The 11,255-nt window shown below is 33.3% G+C and overlaps 1 protein-coding gene across 1 annotated transcript; it reads right to left on the bottom strand.

Moving 5' to 3' along the window:
• Positions 1–1,685: 1,685 nt before the first annotated feature.
• LOC132618799 (BES1/BZR1 homolog protein 4-like) lies at positions 1,686–6,870 on the bottom strand. The gene is made up of 3 exons (XM_060333805.1): positions 6,374–6,870; positions 2,330–3,054; positions 1,686–2,117 (listed from the first exon to the last, which is right to left on the bottom strand). Exons 1-3 carry the CDS (start codon positions 6,587–6,589, stop codon positions 2,114–2,116), a joined length of 945 nt encoding a protein of 314 aa, XP_060189788.1. The 5' UTR covers positions 6,590–6,870; the 3' UTR covers positions 1,686–2,113.
• Between the last annotated feature and the right edge of the window lie 4,385 nt (positions 6,871–11,255).

Here is an 11,255-nt window from a genome sequence, read left to right as displayed (position 1 = left end):
TTTTATATACACGGCCTGAGTTATTATACTTTTTTTTTTGGTAAGAAAAATTTACTTTTTCTCTAAACTACTCCATTGAGAAATAGCAAAAAATATCTTACCACACCAGGTTTTTTGGGTATATAGTCTTTTAGTACTTAATTATAGTTTATTAATAGGTATTCTCACCTTATTAAACCACTTAAGCATAGTGAATTTATATAATTTGGTGTAAACATGCGATGTAGGTAAGTATTCCCCGAGAGAAATTTCGATAATAGTACTTAACTCTTGCTGATGTTATGAAAATGTTAATAACATAGTAATAACTGAATTTAAAATCGTCAATGACTTTATAAGTAATGACATAACTCAAGATTTAATTTGAAACTCAGATAAAATTATATTTTGTGCATGCAGTTATATCACGTTTGAATTTTGAATTTCTTAGAAATTATTATGCAAGAAATTTATGTTAAAGCACATTTTTAAGTGTTTGGTAAAAAATAAATCAACAGAATACTTAGTAGCGTTAATGCAAAACTAGGTACAACTTTTATAATTTTGCAGTTCAAAAAGATATTTTAAAGACCAAAAACTGGGCCGCTCTGCTTGTCCGATATATTCAACTAGTTTTCTTTTCTCTGAATTAATCCTTTGTTTTTTTTTTTGTTTTTTTTGCGTCATAGAGTAAGATTACATATAGCTATAACATGACCACGGATCATATTGCACGCAAATCCCAAAACCCTATAGTTTCTTCTTTAAAAATGACTTTCTATCAAAAACGCATTAGATATTTATCTAAACCAACAGTCCTTGAGCCAAGCTCACATTAGCCCAAGATATTGGTCTCTAACCAAAAAAAGGTGAATTATTGAGTTTAAGGAGCTTCTTGTCCAGTAGATCGGTACTCAAGAGATCTTCTCTTTCTTTTGTTACTATTATCAAAAAGTCAAATAGTTAAGTCTAGTTGGAGCAATTTGGGCACATTGATAGAGGATTTTCTTGTTAAAATAAATAAAAATTTATTGTTAAAATGCAATAGCAATTGCAATGGACGATTAGGTAAACCCTGTATTGTTTGAGAAAAAGTTGGCACGTCCCCATTCCCCATTTAATTTTATGATTGTAGTCTATGAAAATAGTGGTAGAAAGTAAGAGTTGCGTATATAATCGATATCCTAAAACTAATTATGGGCTTAAAAAAGAACATAAGGGATTTAATTTGGAACACTTTCTAACTTTTTTATGTCGAGTGTTAAAAAATACATGAACATAACGATCCAAATTGGGATGATTACTAATCTCTTCAACCTGTTGTTGAACAATTTCTTCCACGCTTTCATCTTACACCAAACGGATAAGGTCGCCATGCGATCTTGAATGTCTTCTAATCAAGAACGGAGCTACAGTATGAAGTGTGAATTCCAAAAAATCTAGTAACTCAGGAGCTATGCGTTCGATGATATTCATAAACTCTGTTTTTGCCTCTAAGTCATCATAATAAAATTTGAACATATCATACACCAGCTCAAAACTCCAAAATCGCACTAGCTCTTTGACCTGAGTGTTTGGCATGGCAAATAGGTAATTGAGAATAAGAGAGGAGTCGCAAACGTTTATTTGGACACCTTGAACCTTGTTGCAGCCGTTACGTGCCTTTTTTGCTCAGTTTATTCTAACATTCGAATGATGTAACTGAGTTGCGCAACTCAAATTTTGCTACTGATATTTAATGCTCACCTTATAGAATTACTGTTCTTCCCTAGATACTTGGTATAACCACAAAATCTGGTGATCACCCTAGAATCTAAAATGCTTTGGCAATTAGCTCGGATGGACCTCAGTTTCCATTTTTTCCCTTCACGGCAAACAGGATTTTTTTTCCAATACTCAGAACTAATAGGAAAAGAAAAAAAAATTAAAGATTATGTCCTAATTTCAAAGTTCCGTCCATATTCCAGAACTGTACTCTTGACTTGAACGATATTACAACAGAATTGGGTGAGGGGAAGGGTGGACGCAATAATAATAGCAACTCCTGAGACAGCCTAAAACTTTTTTTCATTTTAACCCCATCATACCTCAACACTAAATGTAGCCAATTCTGCTTGCTTGCACACTTCAACTTTTACCTGCAAAATGTATTGAATATGAGAAACGCACAAAAAAAAAAAAAAAGGATAAAACAAAAGGATTTAATTTACATATGCTGGTGTAAACAGCTTTTTTTATGGACAAACACCTTTAGTTATCTTTTAGGCAATCTGAAGTATAAGAATTCTTTTTAGAAATTAAACTTAAGAACAGATATGCCACAAATATAATAGGATTTGTGCAGACAAACCTGGTCTTTGAACTCCCAAGAGTAAGCTCAAGATCATCCGGAACACAGTCCTCGTGGATCCTCTCCCCTTCCCATGGCTTCACCATCCCTGCAGCATTGCTTCCGAATGCAAACTCATCAGAGATCACCATATCAGCCATGGGAACATCAGCAGTATGATCCAAGCCTGCAGGAATAGCAGGTGAACATGTACCACTCTGCCCTGGAGTGCACATACGAGATCCACCACGGGAAAGACCCTCAATCTTGAACCCAAATGGATTAGGCGCAACAAGACTGTATGTTGGAGAAGGTGGTCCACTAATTCCAGCATACCATTCTGCAGCAGTAAATGTCTGACGAACAGGGCTTGCTGGTGTAGATGATGGAAGGAAAGGGTAGCGAAATCCAGCCAAGCCAGCATCAGTTTTAATCCGAGGGGTTCGGGCAGTTGGTGAGCTAAAAGGAGGGGTCACTGGAGCACTGATGGAGCCAGTATGAATATGAAAATTAGGGATTTTGGAGGAAGCCGATGAAGATCCAGACGAGAGGTTTTTAAGCCACGGGATGAGGGATTTTCCGTCCATGTTTAGGTTGGCTGCATATGAGGAAGAGGCTGGACTGGGAAAGGAAGAGGAAGCAGAGCTTGGATTGTTGGAAGTGAAAGGGCTTGGTTGGTATGATGAACAAGGACTTAAGGATGTGGAACCACCTATAAAATCCATTCTCTCCATTGGTTTGCAGCCCTACAAAAGTTACAAAGATATCAGGAGAACTCATTCATTAGGTGTTACAATAGCCATTTTGATTATATATCTAGCAAGCTGGGTATAGCCAAACATTGGAATCGCTAATTCTAACTGTTACAGAATTACAATGTTCGTGAGAAGTAACGCTTAAGTTGCGGTGCGTGAATGGTGGTCCGAACATCTATGTTATAAAAAATAACACCGAAGAAAATCCAATATTGTCCACTCCAACTGTCTTGGAAATCCCCGGTTTCTTGTGAATAAAAGCCTTATAGAGTTCAAGATTTTTGCTGCTTGAAATTCTTCATACTAAAATGCTTTCCTTTTGTTCTAAAACAATTACAACTTATGTGACCAAGACAACACTCTGAGATTCACTCTCTTAACATAAAAAGTACCCCCAAATATATTCTTCTTGATCAGTTCCACCAAACGGTATGAGGAAGAAGATAACATCTCATATCGTGCAATGAGACTTGAGGATGAGCATGATACTCAATATCCTTAGTGCTGGTTAATTAGTAGGCTTTAGACTATCTCAAGAACAGATGCATAATCATTATTATCACACAATGAAAATGTCTAAGTCATATAAAAAAGTTGTGTGATGGAGTGGTAAGAGTCTAGAAAGTGGAGTTATTTTTGGCGGGAAGTGTTATTTAACCTTCAAAATGAGATTTCACGATGCGAATCTAGATTAGTTGAGCCCAAAGTAGTTATCAGACACTGGTTGGTAAAACTAAAAAAAAAAATTGTCTAAACATCCACTTGGATCACAAGCAAAGATTTTTCTCCTTTTTGGGTTTACACCAAAGTCTACCTTCCTCACACATTAAACTGACATAAGTACTAGGAATATGTAAAAGAAATGTACTCCTTGACATTTTATTTCCAGGGGACTGTCAAAAGTGTATCTTGTTAATATATAGCCCGTTTGGATTGGCTTATAAGCTGCTTATAAGTTGTTTTCAATTTTTTTGAGTGTTTGGTTGGTCAACTTAAAGTCATTTTATGCTTAAAATAAACTCAAAAAAATAATTGGGCCCATTTGACTTAGCTTATTTAAAGCAGCTTATAAGCTGAAAACAACTTATAAGCCAAAAAAAATAAGTTAGACTACCCCAACTTATTTTTTTTAGCTTATAAGCTGTTTGCAGCTTATAGGCATAAGCCCATCCAAACAGGCTCAGAAAGCATGCACAGGGAATCATATAGCCTAAACTCCCAATAATTGAGTTCAAAATCGGGTGAATATTTAGGATGTGAATAATTAGTCTCCTACTTTTCCCATTTTAGTTTAGAGTTTTTCATAAAAGGGTATTTTTGGTATAGAAAACATGTAAGTGACTATTATACCCTCAAAAGTTGTTTGAATTTACTTTAATACCCTCATTTGTGTCAGTTTGCGCCAAAACGAGTTGGGCAAAATATAATTTTCCTTTAGTTTATACATTCCATAAAATCTCTTCGCTGATTACAAGGGAAGTCACGTGTACTAGCACAAGGCACCTAAGAAGAGCCCCTTTAAAAAACCACTTAGATCACTCCTTAAATAATGTAGCTGTCTAGTAAAGAAGAACCTTTCACAAGAACAGCAAGAGATGGAAATTCCCATATCTAAAGCTGAAACATAGCTGAAAAAAAGAAGCAGCTTTTTTCAACATTTAAGCTCAACTCCCCACCTTTGCCCACAAAAGTTGACAAAAAAAAATGTTTGATTGGCCCACATGAAAAGCAGAAAAGAAGAAACATAAGCAAGTACAATTCTCCTAACATTGTTAAAGACCCACCCCTAATTCGAGGCAGACATTGTGAATACTGAATTACAAAGGAGTTTGAGTTAAATTATTGCTAGGGGTATTATTGTCTTCTTAATCCCAAATCATTTTTTCTGGTGAGAACAGGTTAACTGGGGAATCTTTGCAAATTTGCAACTGAGGCGTCAATAAAGCAAAAGGCAAAACAGAATTAGCCCCATACTACTTGTGTCTAAAAATTATTCCCTCACGTCCCAAAATAGTTAGTATCATATTTCACTTAAATAGTAGTCAATTAAAGTAATCTTCAAAACTAAATTGGAATAGATTACTTTAATATTTTAAATTTAAAATTGAGATATTCAAAAGTTTTATAAAAGGTTTTCTTTCTCATATCAATATATGGTTGAGAAAATAAATCTCAAAGTGTTAGTCAAAGTTGTAACTCGACTCTCGAGAACAAATATTTCAGGACAAAAAAGTAGTACTAACAAATATTGGTAAGATAATCGAAGTGGACAAATTTGTAGCTCAGGCATCAATAAAGAAAAAAGACAAACAAAAAGTTTGTATGAGTGTTTAACAATTACTCTCCGAACAGAATTATTCGATATTTATATTTAAAAAGTATTGCAAATATTTAGTAAAGTAGTCGACGTGTTCACAAATCGCTCTTATAAAGAATGAAGAAAAAGAATTGTTCAACGACCTCTGTATATCTAACGTACGTAGGCAGATGATTAAAGCAAAGCACAACGAAGAATCTAATCTTATTATGACGCAAGTACTAACAGCAATCTCAACAAACGCCTGCTACTACTGCAGATAAGCTTTGCAGTCCGTAGTACTGCCTGCAACCTGCGCACTTTAATTAACATAACTTGATCCATTACCCAACGCTAATTGTACTGCTGCTACACAAAACTGCACCCATCTAACGTGCGCCAGAATACTGATCCTGACTAAGGATATTTCAATACAGACATCCAGAACTTAGGAATAATTGTAGTTATCATTGAACCTACAACACTTAAAATATCTAACTTTTGAAGAAGAAAGAGATAATATAGTAAAAAGCACGTTCAAGTATGATTTTTTTTGTGAGTTTTCTATCTGAATTATCATAAATTATTTATCAAAATACAACCTGACTAGTAGCTGATGGTGCCTGGACTGCACTCTCTCTCTTTTTTTTTTTTTTTTTTTTTGTGTTTAAAAATGGTGCCAAATGATACTCCACGCGAATAATGAAATAAATTAATGGAATTTTTTTAATAAAACTTAAGAGATAATGGCCGAAAACACACTTGAAATATTATATTTTTACGAGTTTCTTACCGAAACTATCTAGTGTTTGCATTTTCTACATGGGCTATCAGCAACTATTTATTAAAACACAACTTGAAATTAATGATTCAGCGGTCACGTGGATGAAATAAAAAATAAAAAAGTGATAGTGTGTTTTTTAGTTTTTACCATTTCTCAAGAAAAAAAAGATATTACTACTACTAATTAAACAGGCGATTCTGCTACAGCAAATTAAATACGCTATAAAGTACCTTGCGGTAGGTGGTGCCGTCGGGTTCAACTGTCCATCCAGCTTCATTACAGAGAGCTTTAAGTACCTCATTATTATCACAATGTTTAGGTAGTTGATAATTACCGAACATCCTTAATCCAGCAAATATTTTAGCTGCAATAGCTCTTCTTCTTCGTTCTCTCCTCTTGTTATTCTCCCTTTCCTTCCACGTCGGCATCCTTGTTCCTGACGTCATAATGATGATGATCAGCACTAGTGCAAAACTACATGCAATTCTTTAATTATCAGTGTGTTTTGAGAAGTGAAACAAAGGAAAGGAATAATTGAGAAGGGATGTGGTTGAGATTGATGGGTTTTGTGAAGTGAGAATTTTGATGAAAGAATGTGGAATAATTGAAGAACCGAAAATCGAAACTGTGATGGTTCGACTTTAATACGACGAAAAGGAAAAAGAAGAAGAAGCAGGGGATTTCATGACGTTCTGATGTGTTATTGACTAATTGACAATACTGGCCCCATTGGAAAAAAACAAAAAGAAATGGCTATTACTCCAATTTAACTTTGAAAATGAAAAATGATTTTAGTATGTTATGACTCTAGGTAGGCGTTTGGTCATAGAAACCAAATATTTTTTACTTTATTTGAAGTTAGAGTTGAAGATAGAGTTGTGTTTGATTATTATTTTTGCAAATAATGTTTGATATTTTAGTGTACTGACAGTGAATAACTTGATTTATTTTTTTAGGTATTTTCGAAATTCCAAATATAATTGCAAATTGCATTTGAAATTTTTATAGTCAAACGTTAATTTTAAAATAAAGTGTAAAAATGTTCTGAAAAAAAAAAAGAATAATTCTCATGGCCAAACAGGTGGTAAATATAATTACAAGAATGTTTGCTCACGCTGAATTTATGGATGGCAAAATCACATGTCACCTTTCTCTCCAAGAAGTAGTTTAATAATTAATGGGTAGCTCTTGTAGTTGAAACAAAGAGTTTTTTTGGGGTATTTTATTCCGTGTTTGGTATTTATATTGAGGTTCGGTTAAATTTGAAAATCCATACTGGTGAATTCATATTTAAGTAGGTGTTTGGCCATCAATTTTCAAACCATGGTTTCAAACCAGCGTTCGGACATGTATTTTCAGTCATGGTTTGAAATCATGGTTTTAACTTTTTTAAATATAAAATTTAACCCATAAATTTATATTTTATAAAAAAAGACTCATAAGTTGGTAGATATTTTTAACAATTACCCCCATCAATCATTTACCAATCTCATTAACTTCCACTAAATTTTATTTATGTGTACCAATCTTTTAATTTATATATGTCCACCAATTTTATTTATTGAACTAAAATTTGATCAATTGATGTTATATTTTTAGAAAGGTCTTCTAGTATTAATTTGAGCCGATTGTTATGAATTAGCGTATTAATTTTATTATGAACTATGACTTGTTCATTTGATAAGATTGTATAAGAATTGAAAATGTTTTGATAGTTTTCACAACTTGTGGGATTTTTATGTCTATAAGAGAAAATACTCCTTAAAATATCCAAATTGCATGTCCAACATGATTTCAAACCATGTCCAAACGGGGCCTAAGATTTGAACTCGAAATATCTAATAACTAATAAGAATAAATGAATATTTATCACTCCATTATTACCTTATTTGGTTCTATCAAACAAAAGTGGGGAAAATGTCAAATATTTATGCCCAATATGTCCATTTTGTTGTTTGATTTGTTATACACATAATGTATTCAAAAAATTATAGGGTGAAATAGGAAGAGATCTTTTCTAGTTTTACATCTAATAGCTGGACGTTTCTTCTAGTTTGAGAATATCCAATCACTTTCCATTTATTTAATGCTTCAAATGAATCTCCTTTAGTATTTATCAGAGAGATTAAAAGCAAAAATGTAGTACTATGAAAATTTCAAGATTAATGTCACTTTTTTTTTTTTTTTTTTTGGTGTGGCTGCTGGGATTAATGTCACTTATATACGGAGTATTATTAGAGTGTATATGATCTTCTACTAACTACTATAGACTATTTTCCAATTAATTTTTATTTATAAGGAAATTAAATGTCATGTTTTGGGATACGCTTTAAATTAACTAATTAAAAAATAAACCAAAAAACATGAGTAAGTGGATTAGAGGGCCACTTGGATGAAGCATGACCTGCTGATTTCGAATGACGCAACCGTGTCACGTGTCAACGACTCCATTTCCCTACCCCACTAAATTGTGAATTTTTTTTAGAAACCCGTAATTTTAGGATGTGTTTGGTACGGAATAAAATGATTTTTAATTTTTTCATATTTGATTGGTTAGATATATTTTTGAAAAATTAATTATTTTAAAATAAGAAAAATATTTTTTCTAATTGAAGTAGAAAAAATAAGTTTCAAAAGTGGCTTTTCAAACTCATTGTCTCCTCCTCACCCTTCAACAGACCTCAACCCGCAACCCTTGATCATGCCGCCTGCCACTCCTGAACTACCATCCTCACACTATCGCACCTTCATAGTGTTTTTCTAATCACATATATATATGCTTTTGGGTCACTTTTTTTCTGCTTATATACCAAAAATTAAAAAAAAAATCACTTATTTTTAAAAAAGATAGTTTTTATAAAGAAAAAAAAAACAAGCTCTTAACATAAAAAGAGGAAAAGAAAATCAACAACAAAATATAACCCGTGTAATTCTACAAGCCGAGTTGGTGAGGGTGGTGTGTTCACTACCGTACTCCTACCTTTTGAAGGTATAAAAATTGTTTTTTTATAGACCCTCGGCTCAAAGTAAGGTTTAACAAAATTAAGTATGGAGATAAAAAGTAAATAGAATAGAAAATATCTTCACACGTGACAGAGTTCGGCGCACGTGGTAGAAGGCTTTAGCCATCAATAACTTGGTACCCAACAATTTAGCACCCGGCAAATTGGAAGTGGACCTAACAAGCACGCGAGAGGACTCGACGACTCTGCCACTTTCACGTGATCCCCTTGTGAAAAAGTACCATATGATAGAGCTCATAGTCAACAAAAAGCAATTGTATTTGGCCCATTTGGTCTACTTTTCTCTCAGTCTCTCTATAAATAAACAAACAGTGAGCCCAAGAAAAGCAAATGCAAGAAAGACACATATTGTGTTCTCTTGTAATTTGATTTCATAATCCCATTCTTATAATCTAAATCAACTTTAAGTTATATAGACGGTTAGATGAGTTAAATAAATCTATTATTAAATAAATGAGACTTTAATAACACGAATGTTAACTAGGAGAGAAAGAGACTTTTGAGGTGTTTAGTATTTTTTGAAGGAAATAGTGACAGAGTAAAAGTAATTTTTGTAAGCAATGTCAAAACTTACCATTCGGAAAATTAACGCACTCCTTTTATACGTATATAAATTGTTTTATTCTTTTAACATAAAGAAATTTTAGATGTGACATTTTTGTTTTTATTTTGAACGTTTTTGTTAGTATTTCTGATTCCGTCACTGGGGACATTCTAGTTAGCTGTAAGATTAAATTAAGGACATTGGATTTGGGGTTTGTTTTGATGTTGGACTATGGGTGTGTGTGTGTATCAGGTAGGTGGGTGAGGCTGATTATTGGGGACCAATCTATACATTTTAGTAACAAGTAGAGAAGTAAGCTCTCATTGCAGATGATCTGCCTGCCACCAACAAGGCAAACCTATTTGCTTTTGTTTTCAAATTATAATAATCTTGATCACCATACACACTAAATGATGAGAACACAGCCCCATAAAAATCATTTAGATCCGAAAAATGCCAAGACGAAAAGGCTTTTGCAAACCTCGAATAAATCATAGTAGTGTCAGAAAGTCATACTTGGACAGCACCACGATAATGACCGAAAGAGAATGGCAAGCAGAGAATAGGCAGAAATTTCAGAATAATACAAGAAGAAAAAAATAATCTTTTCTGCTGTCTAAGGGATTAATAACGGGATAATTACAATTGGGTGATTTAATTTACAAAATAGCCCGTAAATGTATAGATTTTATATATTTTATTTAAGTATATATATATTATGCGTATAATGTATAATTTACATATACTATACGTATAATACATATAAGTGTTTTATATATTTGAGCCATTGTCGCTAATTAAATTTGGCCGATGTGACATAAACGAAAGAATCCCATTAATAATTCATATATACATATTACATATAAAAAAAAATGAATATAATTTTTTGACGAAAAGAAGTCAGTAGAACCCCTTTGATAAACGTCGGTCGGCCACGGATGACCAGGACTACTTTTACTCCACTAGAGCAGTAACTAGTGATTTAATAATCTCATTTTTTGCTGATATAGGCTCACAATTGGAATGGCAACGATGATTGGTATCTCCATATTGACGAAAAACTTTATTGTTGTTCGACTTTTATTACCGCATCGAGTTTATCTTTCTTTCGGTTATCGTTTTATTATGGTTCCTTTCTCCAGCATTTTCTAATGGCTTATTCACTACGCATTTCTTTTTTATATTATTTTTCATATGCGTTACTTGAGCTGAGGATGTATCGGAAACAATGTTTTTACCCTCACAAGGTAAGACCGTAAGAGTAATGCTGCATGCACACCGTCCTCACTCCACTTGTTGGATTACTCTGTGTATGTTGTTGTTGTATATAATTGCTAAAAGTTATGTAAAACTTCTTCCTTCGGATCGAGAGGCAATTTTAGGCCCTATTTTTGGAGCACGTGAACACATGGTCTCGCCGTAAAACTAGGTATTTTATGTATATATTTTCTATAATTAATATAATGCTATCTACTGGAACACATACTACAAAAGACTAAATGGTGCATTTGGTTGAAAATTGAGTTATTTAGTATAATACTACCT

Source organism: Lycium barbarum, chromosome 11, assembly GCF_019175385.1.
Source record: "Lycium barbarum isolate Lr01 chromosome 11, ASM1917538v2, whole genome shotgun sequence".
NCBI lineage: Eukaryota > Viridiplantae > Streptophyta > Magnoliopsida > Solanales > Solanaceae > Lycium > Lycium barbarum.
This window is presented reverse-complemented; position numbering and strand designations above follow the sequence as displayed.

What these genes read in the sequence shown, in the direction of transcription:
- LOC132618799 (XM_060333805.1), bottom strand. Translation starts at nt 6,589, where the DNA reads ATGACGTCAGGAACAAGGATGCCGACGTGGAAGGAAAGGGAGAATAAC. An exon ending in ACGGCACCACCTACCGCAAG is followed by an intron (nt 3,055 to 6,373) that starts GTACTTTATAGC and finishes TAACTTTTGTAG; the next exon opens with GGCTGCAAACCAATGGAGAG.